Source organism: Eublepharis macularius, chromosome 14 (genome assembly GCF_028583425.1).
Source record: "Eublepharis macularius isolate TG4126 chromosome 14, MPM_Emac_v1.0, whole genome shotgun sequence".
NCBI classification, from domain to species: domain Eukaryota; kingdom Metazoa; phylum Chordata; class Lepidosauria; order Squamata; family Eublepharidae; genus Eublepharis; species Eublepharis macularius.
In genome coordinates, this window is record NC_072803.1 from 9,185,157 (window position 1) to 9,210,879 (window position 25,723).

Here is a 25,723-nt window from a genome sequence, read left to right on the forward strand (position 1 = left end):
ACTTGCCCTCCACTCAATCCACTTGCCGTTCAAGTGTCATTCATCATGTGTAGCTTGGCCGTGAGAGGTTGCCCGCCAGTGGCAGGCACCTGGGATCCCTAGGTTAAAGGGAAGTTAAGCCTTTTCCCCCCCACACCATTTTCTGAAGCTGAAACGGCCCCAGTGAGTGGGAGGATTGTGATGCACTCCAAAGGGATCTGTCGAGGCTCGGCGAGTGGGCGTCAACGTGGCAAATATGGTGCAACTTGGCCAAGTGCAAAGTAATGCACATTGGGGCCAAAAATCCCAAATATAAATACACAATGATGGGGTCCAAACTGGCAGAGACTGACCAAGAGAGGGATCTTGGAGTCGTGGTGGATAACTCACTGAAAATGTCGATACAGTGTGCGACGGCAATAAAAAAGGCCAGTGCTATGCTGGGGATTATTAGGAAGGGAACTGAAAACAAATCAGCTAGTATCATAATGCCCCTGTATAAATCAATGGTATAGCCTCATGTGGAATACTGTGTACAATTCTGGTCACCACACCTCAAAAAAGATATTATAGCACTGGAAAAAGTGCAGAAAAGGGTAACTAGAATGATTAAACGGGTGGAACACTTCCCCTATGAAGAAAGGTTAAAGCGCTTGGGGCTCTTTAGCTTGGAGAAACGACGACTGAGGGATGACATGATAGAGGTTTACAAGATTATGCATGAGATAGAGAAGGTAGAGAAAGAAGTATTTTTCTCTCTTTCTCACAATACAAGAACTCGTGGGGCATTCAATGAAATTGCTGAGCAGTCAGGTTAGAACGGATATAAGGAAGTATTTCTTCACCCAAAGGGTGATTAACACATGGAATTCACTGCCTCAGGAGGTGGTGGAAGCTTCAAGCATAGACAGCTTCAAGAGGGGATTGGAGAAACATGGAGCAGAGGTCCATCGGTGGTTATTAGCCAGAAGGTATAGATGGAAAACTCTGTCTAGGGCAGTGATGCTCTGTATTCTTGGTGTTTGGGGGGGGGCAACCAGTGGGAGGGCTTCTATTGTCCCTTCCTCACTGGCAGACCTCCTGAGGACACCTGGGTTTTGGCCACTGTGTGACACGGAGTGTTGGACTGGATGGGCCATTGGCCTGATCCAACATGGCTTCTCTTATGTTCTTATGTTCTTAATGAATGCATTAAACATGGAGGCACTTCCATACAAGCTGAACTGTTGGCCTGATGCAGAACTTGCCATCTGTAACGCAGCACATTTGCTCCCTATTTCTACTAAATGTTTGCATTATACTCACTGATCAGAAGGGACATCCCACATTTAGAAGGGGCGGGGGGCGGGAATGCAAGATGCCCTTTCATCTTTGCTTTGCTGACATCAGGCAGCTCAAGTCCGGCCACATAAAAAGTTAATTTTAGAGCCGACAAAGTGGTCGTGTGTCTTTCTTGACAGCAGCCACAGAGGAAAGTGTTGCAGGCAGCTCAGAGGTGCGAAGGTAGGTGGGAGCAGCCGAGGAAGAGGGGGCAGGTACAGCAGCTGATGAAGTCATGGCACATGCACGGCACGGCACTATTAAAAAGGAGGAGCCAGCTGTAGGCCCCAGACTCCAGCCGTGCACAGGAAGTCTTCTCTCCGGAGCACAGGGGCTGGCTTTCAAGCAGACTCTTCGACATGCCCCTCTCTCCCATGCTCTTCTGTATATTGGCTTTGCTACTGCTCCAAGGTAAGCCCAGAGATATGGGTTTCTTTCGGCCCTTTGCAAAGTTTCGGGGAACCTTTTCTGCCCTGGTTTGTCGGCTGAGGAAGCCCTCTGCACGGCAGAAGAGTCCGGCAAGTGGTCTCCGATGCAACCTCTGCTTTTGCAGCCATCAGTCAGGCTTGCACATCGCAAGACAAATTGGTGGAGAGAAAGCGGCCTTGTACAGAGTTCTTGTCATTGAGGAACCCTCTGAGACCCGCCCCCCCACCGGCATGCAGTTTGAATGCCATGATGTAGGTTTTTAATTGGCAACGGTGGTGCCGATTTCCTCCCTGTTGTGACCTTTCTATGGATGACCATATTGCATGTGTTTTCTTCCAACAACAATATCAACTTGTCCCTATGAAGCCACTTGAGTACGTTTGGGAACCATAGATCCTCTCCTCTCCTCTCATGACATCGTTGCTCCCTTCTTAAGCAGCTTGGTTTGGACAAGTTCACCAACGCTTTCTCTGTGGTGGCCCCTGCCCTGTGGAACGGCCTGCCTGAGGAGGTCAGGAGAGCCCCCACTCTCCTGGCTTTCCGCAAACGATGCAAAACCACATTATTCAAAAAGGCCTTTTCCTCAGATAGGAGGGCGGTATTGTAGGGAGGGGGTCTCAGATGTTTCGCTAATGAGTTAGGGACCATAGACTTCACCACTATGTTGCCTTACATGTTATCTGTTGCTTTAAATATGTACTTCTCTGTACTATCCGTGCTTCGTGTTATCTAATGTCAGTCGCAGAATTAATTATGTTCTGTTTCAGCATTTCTTCAACTCTGTATTGGATCCTTGATAATGCTATGCCTTTGTAAACTTGTATTTATTTATCTTAAGGCATGGTTTATGGAAATGTCCTTGACACTGTAAAGAAATGTCCTTGTTACTGATTGTACAAATCTCACACTATGTAATCCACCTTGAGTCTCAATGAGAAAGGCGGACTATAAATGACATAAATAAATAAACCCCCCTGATAGAAAACCTTGGTGTTCCCTCCCTTCAGGAAACAGGAGTTCATCCCAAATAGCTCTGTGGCAACATCTAATATCCGGAATGGAAGGATACGCACCAAATAAGTTATAGTACCTCAAGACTTCAGTCTGGTGTTGGGGGGGGGCAGAATAAATGGGATGGGGTCCAGCTGAGAACCATGACCCACCGGCAAGCCGGACCCTTTTCAAGCTGCTACACTGCAGTTCATTGCTAATACAATGAAAAGATGAGCACATTGTCCGGCGCTTGAGTCACATCCTTGAGCCTGACAATCTTGGCTCTGCCATGTGGAGGCTGCATGGGCATTGAAAGAGGGAGGGGTGTAAGGCTTTGTCCACCACCTATATCATAGCCCTTCTCTCCCAGACTGCAGTCAGCCTGCAGAGAAACTGCTTCCATGTAGAAAAAACGCCGTGTGCAATGTGCAAAGGGGGCCTCAGCATTCACAGGAGCCATCTGGAAAAAGACGACACTGCTTCTTTTCTAGACGTATCAGTGTACCATGTGTGGGAACAGCCAGCACTCCCTGGGGTAGGGGGGAGATAGCATTAAACAAACACTGATTAACAGTGTTACAGCTTTCCCATTGCCTCACACAGAAACGCTTACGCGTGATCTGATTCTGGGGTTGCCGTGTGTGTTTGTGCCCCCATGTGTTTCCTGTCACTCCAAGTTCAAAGCTTATGAACTGACATGTCTTGGCCTCTACCCACATGAGTGGCAGGAAACTGTGAAGCTGAAAAAGGTCCTGGGGAAAGCCACAAACTCAGCTTTCCCAACCACCGACAAAGCGAACTTGGCGCTGTTTGTTTTCAGAGCTGGAACTTCCCGACCCTCCCCTGCCTCTCTGTTGAATCAACATAGTGTATACCACAGCTTTTTTTTCTGGGAAAAGAGTTGGTGGAACTCAGTGGGTTGCCAGAACAGGGGGCAACTCCTGGTGGGAGGTGGTGCCCCTGGTACCACATGTGCGCGCGCAAAGTGCAGGCATGCTCCCAGGGCCAATGATGTCACTTTGGGTCAGCTGGAACAAGGGGGAGTTTTTTTAAAGTTTAAATCACCCTCAGCAAAAATGGTCACATGGCTGGTGGCCCCGCCCCCTGATCTCCAGGCAGAGGGGAGTTTAGAGGGCAATCTCAACTCCCCTCTGTCTGGAGCTCAGGGGGCGGGGCCACCAGCCATGTGACCATTTTCAAGAGGTTCCGGAACTCCGTTCCACTGCGTTCCAGCTGAAAAAAAGCCCTGGTGTATACCTCAAAGCAGCCAACATGGACTATCTCGTGTTACATTGTTATAACAGGAGGTTACACCAGGCTTGATTCTGACATAACAAGGAATCTTAGCTATAGTTTGCCATGTTGTCTGAATTGGGAAACCCTGGTTTACGCAAACCAGCCATGCTCTGAAGTGGATTTTCAAAGTGCAGCCTGGTATGATGTCTGAGTGAACAAGCCAGTGCTATGGTTGTGCTATAGATGAGCACTCAGAAAAGCGAGTGCCAAGAGGAAGGTCAGCGGGGGGGGGGCATACAAACAGCTCTGAACACTGGTTCACTTGCTACTGATTTGGAAGAGCAAACTACGGTTAGGGCTGGTCCAAGATCTCTGTGTGAGCAGAGGACTGAGTCCACGTCACCCTAGCCCAAGACCAATGCGCTATGTGCGACACCCCCACTGGCTCTCACTGCTTTCGTGACACATCAAATGCCTCGGGCTAAGGCCTCTCCTCCAAACAGCATTTCCCATCAGATAGGAGTTCCTAGTTTTTTTCAAAAGCACTTTGATACACGAGTGAGACAGTATGGACAACATGGCCACCCAACTACCATCATGTTTTTAAAGCAATTTCTCAGGCACTGAGAAAAAGTTCAGAAAAAGAAACATGCTTAGAGTTCGGGAAATGATTATTACAATGTAAGTTATCTGGGGTCCCACAAGAATCTGTCTTGAGACAATTGTTTAATTTGTTCATAAATAATTTGGAATTGACGGTGAATCGTGCAGTAGCCTTGGGAATGTCCAGTTATTTGGTCTTATGGGGAGGAAGTCATTAGGGTTCAGGAACTGATTATTACAATGTAAATTGTAAGAAAGTTGTCTGTTGCATTGCTCCTTTTTCTGGATCACAACTGACCTGAATGATACAAATCATTGGGCCAAGTGAATGCCGCATACATCATGACCAGGGCTTTTTTTCAGCTGGAACGTGGTGGAATGGAGTTCCAGAACCTCTTGAAAATGGTCACATGGCTGGTGGCCCCGCCCCCTGATCTCCAGACAGAGGGGAGTTTAGATTGCCCTCCGCCGCTGTGGCAATCTAAACTCCCCTCTATCTGGAGATCGGAGGGTGGGGCCACCAGCCATGTGACCATTTTCTCCGAGGGCAACCCACTGAGTTCCACCACCTCTTTTCCCAGAAAAAAAGCCCTGATCATGACCAAACTGAGAATTGTTCAGTCCTTATGGTTTCCTCAGCAGGCAGCACAAGCTGATCCTAAACTTGAATGTCTTATACTTGCACATCTTCCCTATCAAGCCAAGCAGTAGCCAAAGGGGGTGATTTACATCAGGTGGTACAGCAGACAGAGGGGTTATTTTTTAAAAAACTATCAATGCCGGCCTCTGAACAGAAGGATTTGAGTGCAGTGGCCCCTTAGAGACCAACAAGACTTTGTCTCTCGTACTCTGAAAATCTTGTTGGTCTCTAAGGGGCCACTGCACTCAAATCCTGCTCTTCTACTCCAGACCAACATGGCTACTTACCTGAAACTATACACAGTAGGTGGCTGGTGTGTTTCACGAAACTCTAGCTACCTGATGTGTTCCACTCACAGCAGTCTCTTTGGAGAGGGGCTGTGGCTCAGTAGTAAGACATCCATTTAGTGTGCAGAAGGTCTCAGGTTCAGTCCCCATAATCTGCAGTTTTAAACTGATCAGGGAGTAGGTGATGAGAAAGACTCTACCTAAGATCCTGGAGGTAAGGTAGAAGTAGTCCCCTGTGCAAGGTAAAGGTGCAAGCACCCTATGCAAGCACCAAGTCATTACTGACCCATGGGGGTACATCGCATCATGACGTTTTCTTGGCAGACTTTTTGTTACGGGGTGGTTTGCCATTGCCTTCCTCGGTCATCTACACTTTACCCGCAAGAAACTGGATACTCATTTTACCGACCTCGGAAGGATGGAAGGCTGAGTCAGCCTTGAGCCGGCTACCTGAACCCGGCTTCCGCTGGGATCAAACTCAGGTCGTGAGCAGAGCTTGGGCTGCAGTACTGCCGCTTACCACTCTGCGCCACGGGGCTCCTGAAGAGCCGATGCCAGTCTCAGTAGACTATAGTGACCTCGATGGACCAATGGTCCAAGGCAGCTTCATGTGTCCGTATGTCTCTCTAGAACTCTGTCGGCTGTCCCAAAATGACAATTCACAAGTCCATTTTCTTTGACAGAGGCTTTTCCAGAGGCTCTCATCGAAAGCCTAACAGTGGTAGAGGGTCAAGATCTGGATTTGCATTGTGTGGTGGCTGGAGACAACGTATCCGCTCTGCAGTGGTCCAACCCATGCTGGTTTGTGATTTTTCTCGACCACCAACGAGGTAAGTGCCAGTGGAAGCTGTAGCTCTAATTATTTTCCATTGCACTGGGGACCAGAGGTGGGCTTTCCTCCTGTACAGTCATCCACACCACCCCCCTTTGGTTCCACCATAGCCCGTCAACCATTTCAGGGCAGGAAGTCGATGCGACAGGAGCCCCATCTCTGTGGTTGCGAACTGTGAACGCAGAAATTCCTTCCAGGGTGTTTATTACTGCTTCTACTGTACAAAAAGCCACTGCTCTGTCCAGCAAGAGCAAAAATGTAGCGGCCAATCTGGGCTCTGCCTTATGCTAGATTACACCATAATACATTTGCCACAACGCTGTATGTTATTTTTATTCTAGAACACCGTTTCCCCAGATCTTTTTGATCCATTTTTTTCCAGATCTTTTTGATCCATTTTTTTCCAGATCTTTTTGATCCATTTTTTTCCAGATTGAAATTGGAGGCACATTTCACTCCAGATACATGTAACTTTGTGTGTAACTTCTTGATCAGTTCACTTTCTATAAAGGCACAGGAATTTTAATTGTCCATGAAAACTTTAGGTAGCACTCTGTCTCCATACTGCATTGTTTACTGAATGTATTATGCTTCCTTTATCACATTTTTCTCTTCCTGTGAGACCCAGTTGAGTGCATCTAGTAATTTATGAAATCGACTGCATTTATTATGTTCTTATTCAGTTGCTGTTTAATTCTGCAACCCAGTTTTATTGCATTGTTTAGTGTACATATTTTTGCATTGATCATATAACTCTGTAATCCTCCTTGAGCCTCAACAAGAAGGGCTGACAATAAACGCAGTAAAAAAATAAAGTCAATATTGCTACAGCTCACGCCGTCCTTCCACTTGGCTATGGCTTTCTGGGCAAAAGTGATGCTTTTGAGATCTTCCATGTATCAGTACAAGTTGAGCCAAGGAATCCCAGTGCATCCTTCGTACCGCTCTCAGGATAATATCCAAGATGGTAGCATCATCTTCAAAGCATGGGCACCTTAAGATGTACAGACATGAGCCTGGTGCTGGCCATCTCTAATGACAACCATGCCCCCCCCCATCTTTTCCCCTGCACCCAACCATCAATTCTTGATAGCCACAGCTGGTCTCTGAATCCCTGAAATGCAGCCCGTTCCAGGTCTCGTCCTCAGGTGATGTATCTGGCCCTGATGTAAAGGTTTGAAGAATGAGCTCTTAATTTTTTTCTTTAAATGATGTTTTTCCAGGTTTAAAGGATCAAAGGTATAAGCTTATTAATTCTTCAAAGGATCATCTGTCTATTCGCATCTCCAACGTAACAACGGGTGACGAGGGACTGTATACATGCTACCAGTACGGTGCAGCAGTCATAACCAAGCAGGTGAATGTCACCGTCTTAGGTGAGTTCCCAAACTCCTGGCTCTGAATATATCTATATACAGGGGTCATTTTGTAGAAAAAGAGGTGGGGGAACTCATTAGCATATCTCATTAGCATATGCCATGCCCCTTGCCATCACCACCATGATTCTTAATCCATAAATCCAGATGTCATCAAGTCCTTATTTATCCATTTCATGTAAAAAGTCTATAAACGGTTTCCATTCAGTCAAAAATGCAACTAATGTCTTTTCCCTAATCAGTGAAGTAAGTTTTGCCATTGACGCAAACTCCAAAACTTTTATCCACCATTCCTCCACTGTAGGCAATATCGGTGTTTTCCACTTTTGTGCATAAAGTACTCTTGCTGCTATAATCAAATATAAAAACAAAGTTACAAAGCTTCTTTCCAACTGGCTGTCCATTAGTCCCAACAAAAAATTATCTGGTTTCAACTGGATTTTAATCTTCAAAATCTTCTGAATCGATTATTGTATCTGCAACCAGAAACTCTTTGCTTTCTTACATGTCCACCACATGTGATAAAATGTCCCTTCTTGTTTAGCACATTTCCAACATACATTTGAAGCATCCTTATACATTATGGCCAGTTTTTCAGGAGTCATACACCAACAATACATCATCTTGTAGAAATTTTAATGTAAATGTAAATTTCAACCCCCTTATCCACATATGTAATGTAAATTTCAACCCCCTTATCCACATATTTTCCCATTGCTCCATTAATACGTCATGTCCGCAATGATTTGCCCATTTAAACATACGTTCTTTTACTTGCTTTGAATATATGACAGCAAGCAGAAAGGAACAGGCTGATCAAGTCCTGTTTGAAGATGTACCTTCATTTGATATTTATGTTTTGCTTATGTGTTTTATTTGTTTGATTGTGGTGGCCTTTGGCTGCATGTAATAAATAGTCTGAATTCTGCAGATGTACCTGGTGGTGGCCCAGGTACAATTGGAAACTAGGGGACTACAACCATTGGGGCTTCTGGATACTTACAAGTAAATATACAAGAGTCTCTTTAAGTGCTCAATTACATGGAAATATACAAGAGACTTGTCGAAGGCTTTCACGGCTGGAGAACGATGGTTGTTGGGGGTTTTCCGGGCTGTATTGCCGTGGTCTTGGCATTGTAGTTCCTGACGTTTCGCCAGCAGCTGTGGCTGGCATCTTCAGAGGTGTAGCACCAAAAGACAGAGATCTCTCAGTGTCACAGTGTGGAAAAGATGTAGGTCATTTGTATCTACTCAGAAGGGGTGGGGTTGAGCTGAGTCATTCTGTAAGAGTTTCCCAGGGTGTGGAATGCTAATGGCGGGAGGCTTCACTGTATCCTGAGGAGGTTCTTTTGCATATGGATTGGTGTTTGATGTGCTAATCTTCTCTGCAGGGCTATTGTCGGGTGTGGAGTGTTTTGTTGGCCTGGTGTTTTTCAGAACTGGAGCCCATGCTCTGTTCATTCTTAAGGTTTCTTCTTTCCTGTTGAAGTTTTGCTTATGCTTGTGAATTTCAATGGCTTCCCTGTGCAGTCTGACAAAGTAGTTGGAAGTGTTGTCCAGTATTTTGGTGTCCTGGAATAAGATCCTGTGCCCTGTTTGAGTTAGGCTATGTTCAGCCACTGCTGATTTTTCAGGCTGTCCAAGTCTGCAGTGTCTTTCATGTTCTTTTATTCTTGTCTGGATGCTACGCTTTGTGGTCCCGATGTAAACCCAGTGTATGGTTCCGGTTTGTGGATGATACATTCATCATTTGGAGCCATGGGGAGGAAGAATTGATGGAGTTTTTGAATCATCTCAACAACATCCACCTGAACATACAATTCACAATGGAGAAAGAAAGTGAGGGAAAACTGTACCGATCAGTGTGAGTTGGTTTCCTGTAGACCTTGTGACCTAACTGAAAGTTTGCTTTGCGGATGACCAAGGTATCCAGGAATGAGAGTTTTCCCTCACTTTCTTTCTCCATTGTGAATTGTATGTTCAGGTGGATGTTGTTGAGATGATTCAAAAACTCCATCAATTCTTCCTCCCCATGGCTCCAAATGATGAATGTATCATCCACAAACCGGAACCATACACTGGGTTTACATCGGGACCACAAAGCGTAGCATCCAGACAAGAATAAAAGAACATGAAAGACACTGCAGACTTGGACAGCCTGAAAAATCAGCTGTGGCTGAACATAGCCTAACTCAAACAGGGCACAGTATCTTATTCCAGGACACCAAAATACTGGACAACACTTCCAACTACTTTGTCAGACTGCACAGGGAAGCCATTGAAATTCACAAGCATAAGCAAAACTTCAACAGGAAAGAAGAAACCTTAAGAATGAACAGAGCATGGGCTCCAGTTCTGAAAAACACCAGGCCAACAAAACACTCCACACCCGACAATAGCCCTGCAGAGAAGATTAGCACATCAAACACCAATCCATATGCAAAAGAACCTCCTCAGGATACAGTGAAGCCTCCCGCCATTAGCATTCCACACCCTGGGAAACTCTTACAGAATGACTCAGCTCAACCCCACCCCTCCTGAGTAGATACAAATGACCTACATCTTTTCCACACTGTGACACTGAGAGATCTCTGTCTTTTGGTGCTACACCTCTGAAGATGCCAGCCACAGCTGCTGGCGAAACGTCAGGAACTACAATGCCAAGACCACGGCAATACAGCCCGGAAAACCCCCAACAACCATACAAGAGACTCTCTAAGGGTTCATTGTTTTTGTGCCTCTTGGATTTTGTATGAATGGTTGTAGTTTTGAAGTGATTACATCCTCTCCACCAGTTGGACTATTTTGCAACAATTGCATGTGTATTTATTGTGATATTTATTGAATCATTTACTCATGTATTTGTTGGATTATTGAATGTATGGTTAACTGTTGGTTTATGAGAATTGTTATTTATTACTGTGGAACACTCTGTGCACTTTGTCACTTTAATATACTGCAAAATATTTGAAAATTAATTTAACTATACACTCCAGGAAATGTGGTTTGTAAGATTCAGTCCTTTGGTTCTGGAGTAGCACTCCCGGTTTTACAATTGGAAACCAGGCCAGGAGATCCACTCCCCCAAATTTTCCTATAATAATAACATTTGATTTAAACATCACCCTTCAGGGCAACTTAACATCTACTCAGAGCAGTTTACGAAGCGTATTATTATTATCCCTATGACAATCATCCTGTGAGGTGGGTGGAGCTGAGAGAGCTCTGAAAGAGCTGCCGCTGACCCAAGGTCACCCAGCTGGCTTCAGGCGGAGGAGTGGGGAATCAAACCTGGCTCTCCAGATTAGAGTCCTGCCTCTCTTAACCACTACACCAGACTGACTCTCTCCAGCAGGGAGAGAGGAATAACAGTGAAATCCGAAACAGATGCATACTTCTAAATCCATTGCAGTCAATTCTGTTTGCGTTACAAGGATCATGTGAACAGGAGGGCAGCATCTTTTCATGGAGAAAGAAGCCGATCTCTTGTACAAAGACAAATAAAAATCCACAACCAGCTCTCCACCCCTTGCAGAGATGAAAGCGAAGTGGGAAGAATTCCATTTCCTAATTCAGACATTTGTTCTCTTGTTACAGCTGCTCCTTCCAAACCTCTGTTGGAAGAATCGACAGTTCACGGCAGAGAAGAAAAGATGCTCTTAAGGTGTTCCACCTGGGGGAGTAAGCCCCCTCCTCAGATGACATGGCTGCTGGACAACGGGATAGAGCTCTTTGGTACGCTTTAAATCATTTACTCTCTTGATACATTGCATAATAACTTTTTTAAAGTCAGTACTGCCACCTGATGGACAAGGCAAATTATGCGGAAACTCAGCTATAACACAGTTCAGATATAACACAAAACCATGATTCATTATGTGAAATCAGAATCTGGTTTGCAGATGATCACTCACCAGTTTGTCTAGACTAATGCTGGTTTCATAACCTTTGCTTTCACCATATATCTCTATAGCTAGAGAACATCACATAAAACCAAAGACAAGACTAATTGTCTTTAAAAAACCAACTCTGAACTGCTTTTTTAAAAAGTCCTATTTGACAGACCCTATTTTCAATCACAGCAACCACCATTCAATTAAACTGGGTTTGCCTTAATTGTTTCAGAGCCAAGCTGCTCCTTCAGGGTGTTGCCAATTGTTAATGTTCAGCAAACTATTTTATGTTAGCCTGGATTGTGCACTCCACCTCTTTCATGACTTTTGCAACTGATTTGCATCTACTCCCTTCACCACCTATATATATCTGGCCAGTTTCTTCATACCCTCCATGCATCTGACGAAGAGAATTGTGATTCTCGAAAGCTTATGCTACAGTAAAGTTGCATCTGATGAAAAGAGCTGTGGTTCTCGAAAGCTTGTGCTACAGTAAAGTTGCATCTGATGAAGAAAGCTGTGGTTCTCAAAAGCTTATGCTACAATAAAGTTGGTTAATCTTAAAGGTGCTACTGGACTCTTTGCTATTTTGCTACTGTAGACTAACATGGATAACTCCTCTGGGTCTATTCTGTGTTAGAATTGAATCTGCATGCACAATGAGCCTGTTATTTATTCAGAAAACGTATATGCCACCTCTGCAGAAAACTGCTCAAGGTAACTCTCCAAGAAAAACAGTACCATCCACTCGTAAAATGAACACCATATCTTTCATCACTAGTACAGGCCTATTTATCTAGGTCCTGTTCTAACTATATTTTAAAAAGCTTTCCACTTATGAAGTCACTGTTGTATAACATAAGTACTGGCATGGCTAGTACACGGCTAACTCCTCTGGGTATAAGTACTGGCATAATCTGGGGTAAAGTTGAACTCTAGCTACTAATACAGGCCTCAAAGATCCCAATCCATCCGATTATTCATATACTGGGGATTTGTGGTAGTGACACCAGTAATGAAATCTGTGGCAGCAACTGGTTCATCTATCTGTCTATAACAGAGAAGGAGCCTGCCAGAAAGACCTCTGGCAATGATTGGCTTGCCTACCTATTTGTCACAGTGAGTCCCTCTACACGAGATGCCTCGGTGCGTGTTCGTCAAGTGTAGGGAGGTGCAATGTTAGCTGGGAAGCGTAGTTTTAAAAGACAGCCATTGGAGATCACTCCCTCAAGGGTTTGTTAATTTCATCTTCGCCTCCGGAAGGCTCTGTCAATTTCACCTCTCCAGTCTAAACTCCAGTTTATAGCAAAGCCTTTGCCCTGCAGCCGGCTCTATCTTTTTAAACTACCCTTCCCAGCTAACATTGCATCTCCTGACATGTTCTTCACGTGTGAGATGTCTCGTGTGGAGAGACTCAGAGAGGCTCAGTGATTACAAGAGTTTGGGGCAGGGCTCATTTTGACGCAGAACATACAGGAACGCAGTTCCGGCAGTTCCCCAAAGAGGTCATGTCAGGTGGCCCCGCCCACCTCTTGGCCATTTTGGGCCTGTTTCTGCCTGGATTGGGGCCGAAACGGCCTGGATTGGGCCTCTGACGGGTGGTAGATCAATCTCCCACTCATCAGCGGCCTGATCCTGACCATCTTGGTCCCCTTTTCAGTCATTTTCAGCCCTTTTGCCATTTTGGGCCCAATTTCAGCCCTGAATGACCAGGATGGGGTCCAAAACAGTCAGAATAGGTGATGTCAGGGGGTGTGGCATATGCAAATCAGTTATACTAATGACACACTTCTGATAATGGCAAGAGGCATGGCATATGCTGAGTTATGCTAATGAGCTATGCTAATGAGTTCCTCCTCCAGCTCTTTTTCTACAAAATGACCCCTGGTTTGGGGCATGAGTAAACAGCGCAATGCAAGCAAAAATCCTAGGATATGAGGAGTATAAGAAGCAGGGGCCTGAACCATCAAACTTAAATGTGGAAGTGTTCCAAGAGAATGACTGAAACGGGTGATCTGAAAGAGGAGGAGGGAAACAGAATTGGCAGACACACAGACCTTTCGCTATGAGCCTTCAGTTGCCAATAAAGCTGCTACCTTCCCAAATATATTTTAGGTGACACCCAACATCAGTGTGAAGGAAATGGAAAGAAATGCAACACAACCAGCACTCTGGCAGTTCATACCTTCAAGGAGAAGTCTACTGTGACTTGTGTTATTCGCCATGAAGCTCTGGGAAGAGGAAATTTAACTGCAACTGTCCACCTCAGCCGTATCAGTAAGTACAGTGTTGGTATCTATGCAACATTTTATAGTGTAACATGGATTGTATTAGAGAAATAGGAGAGGCTCATTAAACTCATACTAAAGCAGACGGATAGTGGAGTGAATGATATCCCAGGAGAAAACATGTAAAGGTGATGCAAGAATCTATGTGATGCTTCCACGTGGTTTTTGCTAACTTACATATTAAACCTTTTGATGTATCAAGGTTGGCAGCTAAGATCTGTCTTGCATTACTGGAAATTAAGTTGATGGCTCAGTGGAATGTGATTTGATGGGGAAGAAACCAGAGACTTTGAATAAATATATTTTTATTTTCCAGAATCTACTACAGACATCATTCCAACTACCTCTGAATTTGGCATGACGACCTCGGATAACCCTTGGCATCACACAGGTAAAATACGAAAAACAAAAGTGCCAGCAACGATTTTTACAAAGGAATTTCTCTGCTCTGTTCAATCAAGACTCTTCCAGTAAGAGTATGCAACATGGATCCTGGTATTTTTTTTAAAGCTATAGATGCCTTTCTAGTTGGTTATACTTGAAATGAATTTTAATACTTATTTGCAAGGCTCTAACCACTTAAGCCGCTTCAGTTAACAGCCCTTTGATTTTTATATCCAGAGAAGAAATCGAACAGAAGAGCGCCCAATAATGGGGGATTCTTAATTCAGTTCTGTTTTGCCTAAGGATAAAGGGGGGCATTCTTACTCAAGATGAAGGTAGACCCCCCCAAAGATTATATGAGGCCCTGCTATCAATCTGTCACAGTCCAGAAAAGAAAAAAAAGAACTAGAAATACATGCAAAGAAAATAACTATAGGCTATATAATGGAGGGGCGGTATAGTCTTTTCATTAAAATGACATTAAAAAAATAAACTGGAATTTTCTAAATATTTCCATTGTTGTTTTTTAACCTAATTCAATTAAAAGGTTAATTCAGACCCTAAGATAATAATAACTAGGCAGACTGGGCCCATTCTTTAAAGTAACCAGCTAGAGTTGCCAGCTTCCAGGTGGTAGCTGGATTTTTCCCGGAATTACAAATGATCTCCAGGCCATAGAGACTGTTTCCCTAGAGAAAATGGCTGCTTTGGAGGGTGGACTCGGTGGCATTATACTCTGCTGAGATCCTTTCAATCCCCAAACCTTACCCTTTACAGGCTCCACCCCCAAAATCTCCAGGAATTTCCCAACCTGGAGCTGGCAATGGGCTTAGACTGGAGTAACACTACATATGATTGCACTGTAGGTATACTAGACAGACCAATTGCACAGGCAAATAAGGCCTGCCTGGAGAAACTCCTAATTGATGAAAATCCTACTATCTCCAGGCAAATATCCAAATTCTGTCTCCATTTGGTTAAATTCCATAATGAAAAGAATAGCCATACATAGTCTGTCCTGCTCTTTTTACAATTTTAACTATTTTAATGTCAGTGTTTTAAATATTAGAATTACTGCGGTTCCCAGAGAACTATATACATTTTAAGATAAGATTTTAAATGCTAAATGTATTTTTCTATGCCCTTTACATTTTTACGCTGGATTTAATTATTCTATTGATTGCTAAGGATGTATTGCCATTGTTATGGTCTCTGACCGCAAATAAATTCATAAATTCATTCATTCACTGTCGGTATACCAGCCCCACCTAGGTGCTGAGGGACAGTACCATCAAGTCATAGCTGACTTTTAGTGACCCCAGGGGGGTTCTCATGGCAAGAAACTAACAGAGGTGGTTTGCCATTGCGTGCCTCCACAACACTGGGAGTCTCCCATCCAATTTCTAACCAAGGCCGACCCTGTTTAGCTTCTGAGATCTGACAAGATCGAGCTTCCCTGGACTATCTAGGTCACCAGGCCCACCTAGGCCATTCTAAATTCCACCCCTGAGGTTAAGAGACCCCTACAGAAAATATCATGATCACTCCGTCCTGAATAAACAGAGGTGAGTAGAATTCAGCATCCCTTGAAAGCAAAGAGGGACCCCAGATGATAACCAATGTGTTGTACTCCAAACACACTGCGATTCCCTGCCCATATAAGCAAGGATCGCTAGTTCAGAATAACAATACTAGGCAAATTACCTCATTCGGTTCCAAAGCACTCCCTACTACATGCTATTTAAATCAGCACTGTGTTCCTTCAGAATTTGATTGTCTCTTTAAAAGCAATGAAATATGTTTGAGTGCTCTCCCACATCACAAACTCCCTGACCATAGACAGCAAACATTATAGACAGAAGGTTCTAGCCAAGACATCTAGTTTTCTGCGTGGAAGGAGAAACAAGCAAGATTTATTTTTGTATGGAGGCTTTCTTGTAATGTGGCGAAACCTTCTAACATGCAGTCCAAAATTGTACACTGCCTTCCACTGAAGTACTTATTTGCCTACACGACTATGGCTAGGATATTTTCATCCTAACAAGAAAAGCCCCAATGGGTCACACAAGACCCTTATATATTGAGTCCAAACTCCTATTGTTTATTTTAAAAATAATCAAAACGAAACGTAATGAATTGTTTTCCTTTACAAAGACAGTACAATTACAGTGCAATCCAATGCAGAATTAATCCAATATAACTCTGTCTTCTCTGCAAAGGACAGCACTGTCCGTCAAGGAATTATTATGGTGGGCTTGAGCTTTACACCAAGCTATTAGAGAACAATTGTTGGCCATCAAGCCCAGCCAGAACGCCTGCATATACTCCAGGAATGAGTGGGATATGTGATATTTCTGAATATGCTGTAATATCTACACTAAAATGAAATAACAAATTCCTCATAAAGGAATACTTTCTAGTGCACTCACCAATATTAATCAGCATAGCACCACTGAAATTAACTTTTGCTGATACTTTGATAAATACAGCTACTTTCAAGCCATTCTCTGTAATATCAATTCTGTAATATACATTTCTGCTGGGACACGAGAGGAATAATGTTTCTCTTTTCATTTCAACATAATCAGACAACATATTAAACGCAACAGAAGGAAACTTTTGGATACAAAGACGGTCACCAAGCAGCGAAGCGGACATGCCAAACTCCACCACCATAAACGGTATGTCATGAAATCAACAATAATTTCCAAATGTTAAATTAAATTAACTCCAGCAGTTAAGTTGACGTATACAACATCCTTCAAGCTATTCACTGTACAAATGAAATACTACAATATATATTCATAATGGTAGATGGAAGGAATAAACTTTTTTCATTGCAGTGGACTCAGACATCATATTAAATGTAACAGAAAGAAACTTTGGGGCACAAACAATATCGGCAAGCAAAGAAACAGCAACTCAGAAACCTAATTCAATTAATGGTATGTTAAAGTACCAATATTTTTCAAATGTAAAACGATTGTTTGACGTATGCCACTGTACATGGTTAGTCCTAAAATTCTTGCTGCTCTACGTATTGTGTTGTCATCTGGTTTGGGCTTTGTTAAAGTTGCCTCGGAACCCTGTTTGAAGAAAGGCAGGCTAGAAGTTTAAGTAATTCAATATACGAAAGCTCATATAGGAGTCATAGATACATGGTATCCTACTTCATAGAAATTGAACAGAATCCATGAAATGAATATTAGTATGAAAATTCACTGGAGTGGAGGTAGATTCCAATGTATCATAGAATCATCAGGTTGGAAGGTACCTCCAAGGTCATCTAGTCCAACCCCCTGCACAGTGCAAGAAATTCACAACTTCCTCCCCCTCCCCACACCACCAGTGACCCCTGATCCATGCTCAGAAGATGGCAAAACACCGTCAGGATCCCAGGGCAAGCTGGCCTGGGGAAAATTGCTTCCTGACCTCAAAGTGGCAATCGTCCTTACCCTGGGCGTGTAAGAAGGGGCCACGAGAACTAAGCACTGATGTAACCCTTCCTGCCCTCCCTCTCATGATCTGCCCAGGTTCACAGAATCAGCCTTGCTGTCAGATGGCCATCTAGCATCTGCTTAAAAACCTCCAAAGAAGGAGAGCCCACCACCTCCCAGGGAAGCCTGTTCCACTGAGGGACCGCTCTGTCAGGAAGTTCTTCCTAATGTTTAGCCGAAAACGTGCAACATAGGTAGCAATCATGTGATAATGAGATCATAACCATTATTTGTGAAATGATCACACACAGAATTAGGTAAAGCACAAGTGAAAAGCACAAGTGAAAGAGTGTTATCTAGTATCACTTTCTCAGAAAGATCCTGGAACAAAATAGTAGAGCCGGTGTGGTGTAGTGGTTAAGAGCAGCAGGACTCTAATCTGGAGAGCCGGGTTCGATTCCCCACTTCTCCACTGGAAGCCAGCTGGGTGACCTTGGGTCAGTCACAGCTCTCTCAGAGCTCTCTCAGCCCCACCCATCTCACAGGGTGTTTGTTATTGTGGGGATGATAATAGCATACTTTGTAAACCGCTCTGAGTGGGTGTTAAGTCATCCTGAAGGGCGGTATCTAAATCGAATGTTGTTGTTGTTGTTGGAGAGTCCACTAGCACCTTTAAGATTAACCAACTTATTTGTAGCATAAGCTTTCGATAACCACAGCTCCCTTCGTCAAATGCATGACTCTCTACTATTTTGCAACTACAGACTTAATTCGGCTAACTCCTCTGGATACTGGAATAGATAACCACATTCTATAAAGATAGTCAATATTTTATAGCACTTTCTATATGTATTGATAAGATCAATATGATTATGATATGATGCAGACAGTTTGTGAACTAACTTTAACATGAAATTGTATTTTTAGAAAAATGTGAACATTTTTAGAAATGTGGTGTTGGTGAAGTTTTTCTGTTAGTTGGGACAGAACTCCTTCCTTTAATTGCAGGCTATTTAATACAGTCCTTTAAAATGAATATAGGAAGGAACACAGTATGAACAGTTAATTATTACATTATATTGATTCTGCTAGTTACGCATTTTTGATCCGCTAATTGTAAAGGGAACAGAACAAAAGGAGAATATAGTGTGTATTAGAAAGAGCTTTTTTGGAAACGTTAGGCAATGGTGACAGTTTATCTTGCCCGTTTCCTTAACAATTCTAAACGTAACCATTTTTTATTTTAAGGATTTCTGTCCTGCACTTTCCATGCTAAAATGTAATTTGTGGTAGCTAAAACATTATTCTTATATAGTTCTACATTTTTTAAAAAAAATTACAAACGAAAAGGGATCAGTAAATATAGCCACATCAACTGGCAAAACGCAAAGCGTAAAAGGAAAATAAAAATTAATAGTGTGCAAGCTCTTGGGTTCTCAGATCGGTTGTGATGAAATTGCTGAATTGATTGTATTGAAATATTGATGAAATAGCTGCCAGCTTCCCTGGACCTATGGGAAAGAAGGGGAGGGGGTATAAAAAGAATAAATGAATGAATGTACAACCATATCAATTCCCACTCCTGCTGGGAATAAGCGTTCTCTTTTTCATTTTAACAGGCTCAGACAACGTATTCAATCTAACAGGAGGAACTCTCGATCCACCAGCAACACCCACCAATAGTGAAGCAGGAACTCTGGACTTTACTACCGCCAACAGTATGCTAAAGCAATTTAACCATAATTTCCAAACACAAAATGGCATTAATATCTGCTTATAATCTGACGTGTGCATCTTCTTTCAAGCCACTTAGTGGTTCATTTCCAGCAGGACTTGCAAGAAATACGCTCTCTCTTTTTCATTTTTCAGCAGAACTCAACACAATATTAAATATAACAGAAGGAAACTCTAGTACACAAACACCGTCCCCAAGCAGTGAAGCCGCTACTCTGAATTCCAACATGACCAGCGGTAGGTTAGTTCAATTGAACAATTATTTCTGAATGCAAAAATGTGTATTTCAGCATAAGTCATGGTATAGGTTTCTTCAGGGGTCATTTCGTAGAAAAAGAGCTGGAGGAACTCATTAGCATAACTCATTAGCATATACCACGCCCCTTGCCATTACCAGAAGTGTCATTAGCATAACTGATTTGCATATGCCACACCCCTGACATCACCTATCCTGGCTATTTTGGACCCAATCCTGGCCATTCAGGGCTGAAATTGGGCCCAAAATGGCAAAAAGGGGCTGAAAATGGCCGAAAAGGGGCCCAAAATGGTCAGGATCGGGCTGCTGCTGAGTGGGAGAGTGATCCACCACCCATCAGAGGCCCAATGTGGGCCATTTTGGCCCCAATCCAGGCTGAAACGGGCCCAAAATGGCTGAGAGTCAGGTGGGCGGGGCCACCTGCCAGAACTGCATTCCTGTGTGTTCCCCCTCGAAATGAGCCCGGGGTTTCTTAAAGAAATGGCCTTCAACAAAGACTTGCAGGGACACCCAAGGGAATACATGGGGTTGTATCCCATGAAAACTCTCCATTAAACAATTTCTGTTAACTGAATAAAAATTTCCCACCTTTCCATTTTTGCTGCAACCAGGGCTTTTTTTCTAGGAAAAGAGGTGGTGGAACTCAGTGGGTTGCCCTCGGAGATAATGGTCACATGGCTGATGGCCCCACCCCCTGATCTCCAGACAGAGGGGAGTTTAGATTGCCCTCCGCGCCACTGCAGCAGCGCAATCTAAACTCCCCTCTGCCTGGAGATCAGGGGGCGGGGCCACCAGCCATGTGACCATTTTCAAGAGGTTCCGGAACTCCATTCCCCCGCATTCCCCCTGAAAAAACGCCCCGGCTGCAACCCAAAATTATCCCCAAAATGCTTCCTTTTGGGGGAAATAGGATATCTCCCTGGGAATAGCATGAAGGTAAAGCTGAGATCTGCTGTGGGAGGATGGAATCATCAAAAACTGCTTCCTGACCTTACTCAAAAGGCATTAAAACACATTCTACTTTTGAAAAACAGGAACAAACTTTACCCATGAAGGAATCGTGAAGAAGCCGAGCAAGTTATTACCCATCCTTGTGGCCGGGTTACTTTTGATTCTATTTGTCATAGTCCTGCTCTTATCAGTGAAACTGTGGAAAGCGCACAGAGCATGGAAGAGAGGTAAGGCAATCTGAAAGATCTTTCCATCTACCTAGTACGTTTCTGTTTCCTCCAAGGAGCTCACAGCAGCATACATAATTCTCTGTTTCCTTATTTATCCTCACAACAACCCTGTGGTGTAGGCTAGGCTAAGAGGGAATTCAGCAACAAACAACAAATCAGTGTTCGCTGTGGACAGTGAGACCAATAAATAACTAAAACATGTTTCCACCACAGATGGTTTTCTGCACGTCATTTGATCCTTCCATAACACTTTCTGAGAACGCAGCTCAAAGCCAATCCTTATATAACTTTTCAACCTGTGAAATTCACCATAAGATTATTTTACTTGGGCCCTTTTCACACTGCTTACCTGCTCCCGGGACATTGCAAAATATCGCGCAAAAACCACGGAAGATAGCGTCTTCTCGCAAGAGTTTTGCACAATGTCGCGCAAAACTCGCGAGAAGACGCTATCTTCTGCGGTTTTTGCGCGATATGAGCAGGTAAGCAGTGTGAAAAGGGCTCAGCTCAGTTTCATGTAATGAGTATGAGGTCTGAATGCACCCTCGTGTGGAGAGAGCTGGTATTTGATGTATTTAACATATCAGAACAGGCCATTGTGAAACTACAATTATGGATTAAATGCTAAAGGCCAGCTTTCATTGCATTCAAACAACTATTCACCGCATAAAACTGATACAGTGAAAATATCTTCCGGTAAATTTTAACATCTCAAAAAAGAAGTCAAAATTGGCTGTCAAACCCTAACATAATGTTCGAATTAGAGATTTTGATTTCTGCTCACAGCATCCATCTTCCTCTTCAAACTCAGCTGCCATTTATTTATTAATAATTATTTTTATCTCACAATTCTCAGCTGAAGAGGTTCATGAGGCAATTTATAAAACCGAGACACAAAAAAGGTCAAAACATAAACACTTATAAAAATAACTATTTTAAATAAAAAATCAAAACCCAGAATCAATCTGCAGGGCAGCTTTAAAAGCAGCAACAAGAAGAAATGGCATAAAGTATATCTTAAAATTAGCAAAATTAACAGCATCACTAACAGTAAAAGCAGCAAGTAACAAAAGCCAATGTGATAAAATCTGGCATAGAAATTCACACACACATCAGCTTCCAATGGGGGAAGGACCTTGGCTCATCGGTAGAAAATCTGCTTTGAATAAAGAAGATCCCACCTTCAAATTCCACCGTCTCCAGTTTAAAGAAGATCAGGTAGATGGTGATATGAAAGAGCTGCAGTTAAGAACCTGGATAGCCTCTGCCAGAACAAACAATACTGACCTTGATAGTCCAAGGGTCTGAGCCAGTAGAAGAAAGGTTCAAGTATTTGAACCAAGAATCACTGAGAAAACAGGTATGTTTTAGCAGCCACGTTTTTATTAATTTATTATTATTATTATTATTAAATTTATAGTCCGCCCTCCCCATGGACAGGCTCAGGGCGGATTACAACATACAGATAAAAACACATTGATAAAACGATACATTAAATAATGATAAAAGCCAGATTTAACAGCATAAAAACAAACTCTGCACTATGTGAGATCATGGGCAAAATTTAAAGTTCTCGTGCTTGTTTACATATAGTCGCCATTTTAGAACACATGTTGTAGCATTAAATGCAACATAGCAGTAGAGACTAGAGACTTATGGTATGATGGAGGATAGTACCTTAGTGGGACTGGCTAAGGTAAGGTGATTAACAGTGAAACCCTAAAACAGAGTTGTACCCAGGTGCTGCCTTCTCCATCCTAACAGAGGTATCCGGCCCCACCTCCATGTTGTTTTTAGACAGCAATCCTAAAAAGGTCAATCCCGTAGGGCTTACTCCCAAAAAAGTCCTTAGGATTGCACTGTAAGTGACTAACAGTGCAATGCCAACCATTTATAATCAGAAGATCAATCGGATTTATTCCCCAATAAGTGTGCTTAGGATTGTATTCTAAGAACGCTCGTCGTGAAGGAAGAAACCCGGTGTATTTACTGTCGCTCGTTATTTTCCTCTCTGAATATCATCCCAATAGAAAATGACTCTTCGGAACTGACGCTAGAGAGCTACAAAGTCAGGCCTAACGAAGACAATCGTCTACAGGAGAACAGGCACGGTAAGCAAGTCGATAAAGTAACGGGAGTGTGTGGGCATAAGAATTTGAACGTTTCAAGGGCAAGGACAAATTCAAACCATTACGCCTGTCTCAAAAACTCAAAGCAGTACTGTAATGATTTCAAGTAAATGTGTGCATGTATCTTTCAATGCTTGGTGAGATAGGTGGAGAGCGGGGGTGAAAGAGAGGGATGAGTGAGCGATATGATCGGTTGATGACTGAGAATGTGGGCAGAGTGAATGCAGTTTAGACTGAGAGTGGAGAGAAAAGTTTCAGTCAGAAGAAAGCAGGCTAGCTGTGTGCTGCCTGAGTATGTTGAAATATTTATGAGAGAAATATGACCTGTGTGGAACCTGAACTGAGCATGTTTGTGAAAGGACACTCAGTCAGGGCAAGAGAGGCCAGCTGTGTGCTGCCTGAGCAGGTTTCATATTTCTGTGAATGAGAGTCAGGGCAAGAGAGGCTGGTTGTGTGCTGCCGGAGGAGTTTAAGCATTTCTGTGAGAGAAATATTGAGTCAGAGAAAGAGGCTAACTGTGTGTGAAGACTTAGAAGAGATCTGTGTGAATGAGTTTATAGGAAGTAACTTTAAGAACCGAGAACTACGTTTATGAAACTGATATGCTTCTTGACTAAATAAAAGTTTATTTTGTTTTGTTATATCCCGGAGTAGCTGTCATTGCTATATCCCATTCATATCCTCAGGGCCACATAGAACCACGAAGGAGCCTGACGCTTCGGGAACGTTACCAAAGGGAAACCTTAAATAAAATATCTTGGAATATAATATTCCTGGTTGCAGCAAACTACCCAGAGGGTGTTAAGGGAAAGATTAAAAGAAAAATCTACCCAAGAGAAAGTAAGGGTCGTAACAAGTACCATTCAAGTCCCCAACTGACAGCCCCTTGACCAAATCAGCTCCACTCAGGATGCTTCTAGATCTTACAAAGTGGGAGACAAAAGTGTAGGATAATAATAATGATAACAACATTCGACTTATATACCGCCCTTTAGGACAACTTAACGCCCACTCGGAGCACTTTACAAAGTATGTTATCATTACCCCCACAGCAAAACACCCTGTGAGGTGGGTGGGGCTCAGAGAGCACCTAGAAGCTGTGACTAGCCTAAGGTCACCCAGCTGGCTTCAAGTGGAGGAGTGAGGAATCAAACCCAGCTCTCCAGATTAGAGTCCCACGCTTGTAACCACTACACCAAACTGGCAGCTTGTTGCAGCTGTGGATATAAAATTAGGGTTGCCAGCTGTGAGGTGGGACATTCCTGGAGATTTGCGGGGGTGGAGCTTGAAGAGGGCGGGGTTTGGGGTGGAAAGGGGCCTCAGCAAGGTACAATGCTATAGACTCCACCCTCCAAAGCTGCCATTTTCTCCAGGGGAACTGATGCAATGATGTCTGGAAATCTGCTGTAATTCTGGGAGATCTCCAGCTGCCACTTGGAGGCTGGCAGCCCTAATGGCCAACAAACCATTCAGACACCCTCCCATTTTTAATGCCCCTCCTCATCTATAGATCCCAATTGCAAATTTTTTTCCATTATTCCAGCTGTGGCTGCATCCAAAATGAACTATTTAGGGGAGGGGAAATATCAATAAATATTTATTTACTTTCTCCCAGCCTTCAGTCGGAATTCCAGTAAGAAGCGTGCAACTGAAGGGTCTTGCAGGACATCATCAAAGAATTCAGAAGAATCAAACGAATCAGTCTTTGAGAAACAGTTGCCCTACATAAAAGAGACGGATCTATAGCTGTCAGTCCCTCCTGAGAATTCTGGACCGTGTACTGTAACAGTGGTGCTGACTTGCATTCCCTTTATTTATTTGTATTGTCTTGCAAATATTTGTCCATTCCCAACAGGATTTTAGAGAAGCAGAAGTGACTCATAAAATGTGGGTAGTCTGGACTTTGATTCTGTTTTTTGGATCCGCATATTGCAAATTAAAAAAAATAGTGGTATGACAAACACTGTTGAAAATCTGTTGCTTGTGGATGTTATTATTTAATATTTAGCCAGGGTTTCTAATATTTTAGATAGCCATTTCAGGCACTGACATCACATTATCTCAATGCATCCTCACAACAACCTTGTAAGGTAGCTAAGTACTGCCAGCAGGTCTTCAGCCTATGAGTTGTGACCCTCAGGTGCATTGAAGAACCTCACAGATCCCTAACACAGCTGCTCCCTCCCCCCATGTTGTACTCCCCTTTAGATCTGCTGCTGCATGCACATAAACAGCAAGCTGCCACACCTCTTGCCTCTCTTGTATACATGCTCAGAGGAGAAGCAAGCTGGTGATCCCTCCCCCCCCCAGGTTGCCAGCTCCAGGTTGGGAAATTCCTGGAGATTTGGGGTGATGGTGCCTGGAGAGGGTGGGGTTTGGAGAGGGGAGGGGAGGTATAATGCCATAGTGTCCATCTTCCAAAGCAGCCAGTTTCTCCAAGGATCTGATCTGTGTGGCCTGGAGATCAGTTGTAATTCTGGGAAATCTCCAGCCACCACCTGGAGGCTGGCAACCCTAGCTCTGACCCTGGGTTTGTTCTTCACTATGGTGCATTCCCTGATACTCAGGTTGTGTTTCCAGTCCCCAAATCTTTTGATCTACCACACATCATTCTGGCTTGTGAGTTCAGAACTCTGACTTCCCTCTTTCTGTCATGTGCTCAACTTGTCACAGGGCCAGAAAGGTTCAAGGACTGCAGCTAATCATTCTCCCATATGGGGTCAGGG

General features: G+C 43.4%; 1 protein-coding gene across 1 annotated transcript; it reads left to right on the forward strand.

Annotated features, from left to right (window-relative positions):
• The first annotated feature begins 1,658 nt into the window (after positions 1 to 1,658).
• Positions 1,659 to 24,752, forward strand: CRTAM (cytotoxic and regulatory T cell molecule). Its single transcript, XM_054998001.1, has 11 exons — positions 1,659 to 1,710; positions 6,171 to 6,317; positions 7,543 to 7,695; positions 11,293 to 11,430; positions 13,704 to 13,865; positions 14,193 to 14,267; positions 16,849 to 16,948; positions 17,105 to 17,205; positions 20,722 to 20,865; positions 22,899 to 22,979; positions 24,613 to 24,752. Exons 1-11 carry the CDS (start codon positions 1,659 to 1,661, stop codon positions 24,741 to 24,743), a joined length of 1,284 nt encoding a protein of 427 aa, XP_054853976.1. The 3' UTR covers positions 24,744 to 24,752.
• Positions 24,753 to 25,723: the final 971 nt, after the last annotated feature.

What these genes read in the sequence shown, in the direction of transcription:
- CRTAM (XM_054998001.1), top strand. Translation starts at nt 1,659, where the DNA reads ATGCCCCTCTCTCCCATGCTCTTCTGTATATTGGCTTTGCTACTGCTC. An exon ending in ACCACCATAAACGGTATGTC is followed by an intron (nt 16,949 to 17,104) that starts ATGAAATCAACA and finishes TTTCATTGCAGT; the next exon opens with GGACTCAGACATCATATTAA. An exon ending in GAAACCTAATTCAATTAATG is followed by an intron (nt 17,206 to 20,721) that starts GTATGTTAAAGT and finishes TTTGAAAAACAG; the next exon opens with GAACAAACTTTACCCATGAA.